The sequence below is a fragment of the Penaeus monodon genome, chromosome 32, assembly GCF_015228065.2.
Source record: "Penaeus monodon isolate SGIC_2016 chromosome 32, NSTDA_Pmon_1, whole genome shotgun sequence".
Classification (NCBI taxonomy): domain Eukaryota; kingdom Metazoa; phylum Arthropoda; class Malacostraca; order Decapoda; family Penaeidae; genus Penaeus; species Penaeus monodon.
This window is the reverse complement of record NC_051417.1, coordinates 37602341-37602614: the sequence shown is the minus strand read 5'-3', so window position 1 is coordinate 37602614 and position 274 is coordinate 37602341. Positions and strand designations below refer to the sequence as shown.

Genomic DNA, 274 nt, shown 5'->3' with positions numbered 1-274 from the left:
GAAGAATTTTGGTCTCTAGAAATGAGATATGTACCGTATTAACTGATACCCTCCACCCACAGTGCCGGTGTGCCCCCCACGCGGGCGGTGTGGGCTTGTGTGAGATGGTGCAGCACCTGCAGATATGGGATTACATCAGCTTTTCAGTCTCATCGGAGGACCGACTCATCGAGTATGTTGACCACTTGATGGAACATTTCAAGTTTCCGAGGAAGATCAAGAACTGCCACTATACAGCGCCCCCTGTGAGTCGCCCTCTATGGGTGTGTGTTTT

The 274-nt window shown here is 50.7% G+C and overlaps 1 protein-coding gene across 1 annotated transcript in view; it reads left to right on the top strand.

Annotated features, from left to right (window-relative positions):
- LOC119593659 (mitochondrial enolase superfamily member 1-like) overlaps positions 1–274 on the top strand; it is a 10056-nt gene that overhangs the window by 4514 nt on the left and 5268 nt on the right. Inside the window, 2 exon segments of the mRNA XM_037942610.1 lie at positions 63–73; positions 75–245. Coding sequence (XP_037798538.1) covers positions 63–73; positions 75–245 — 182 coding nt within the window.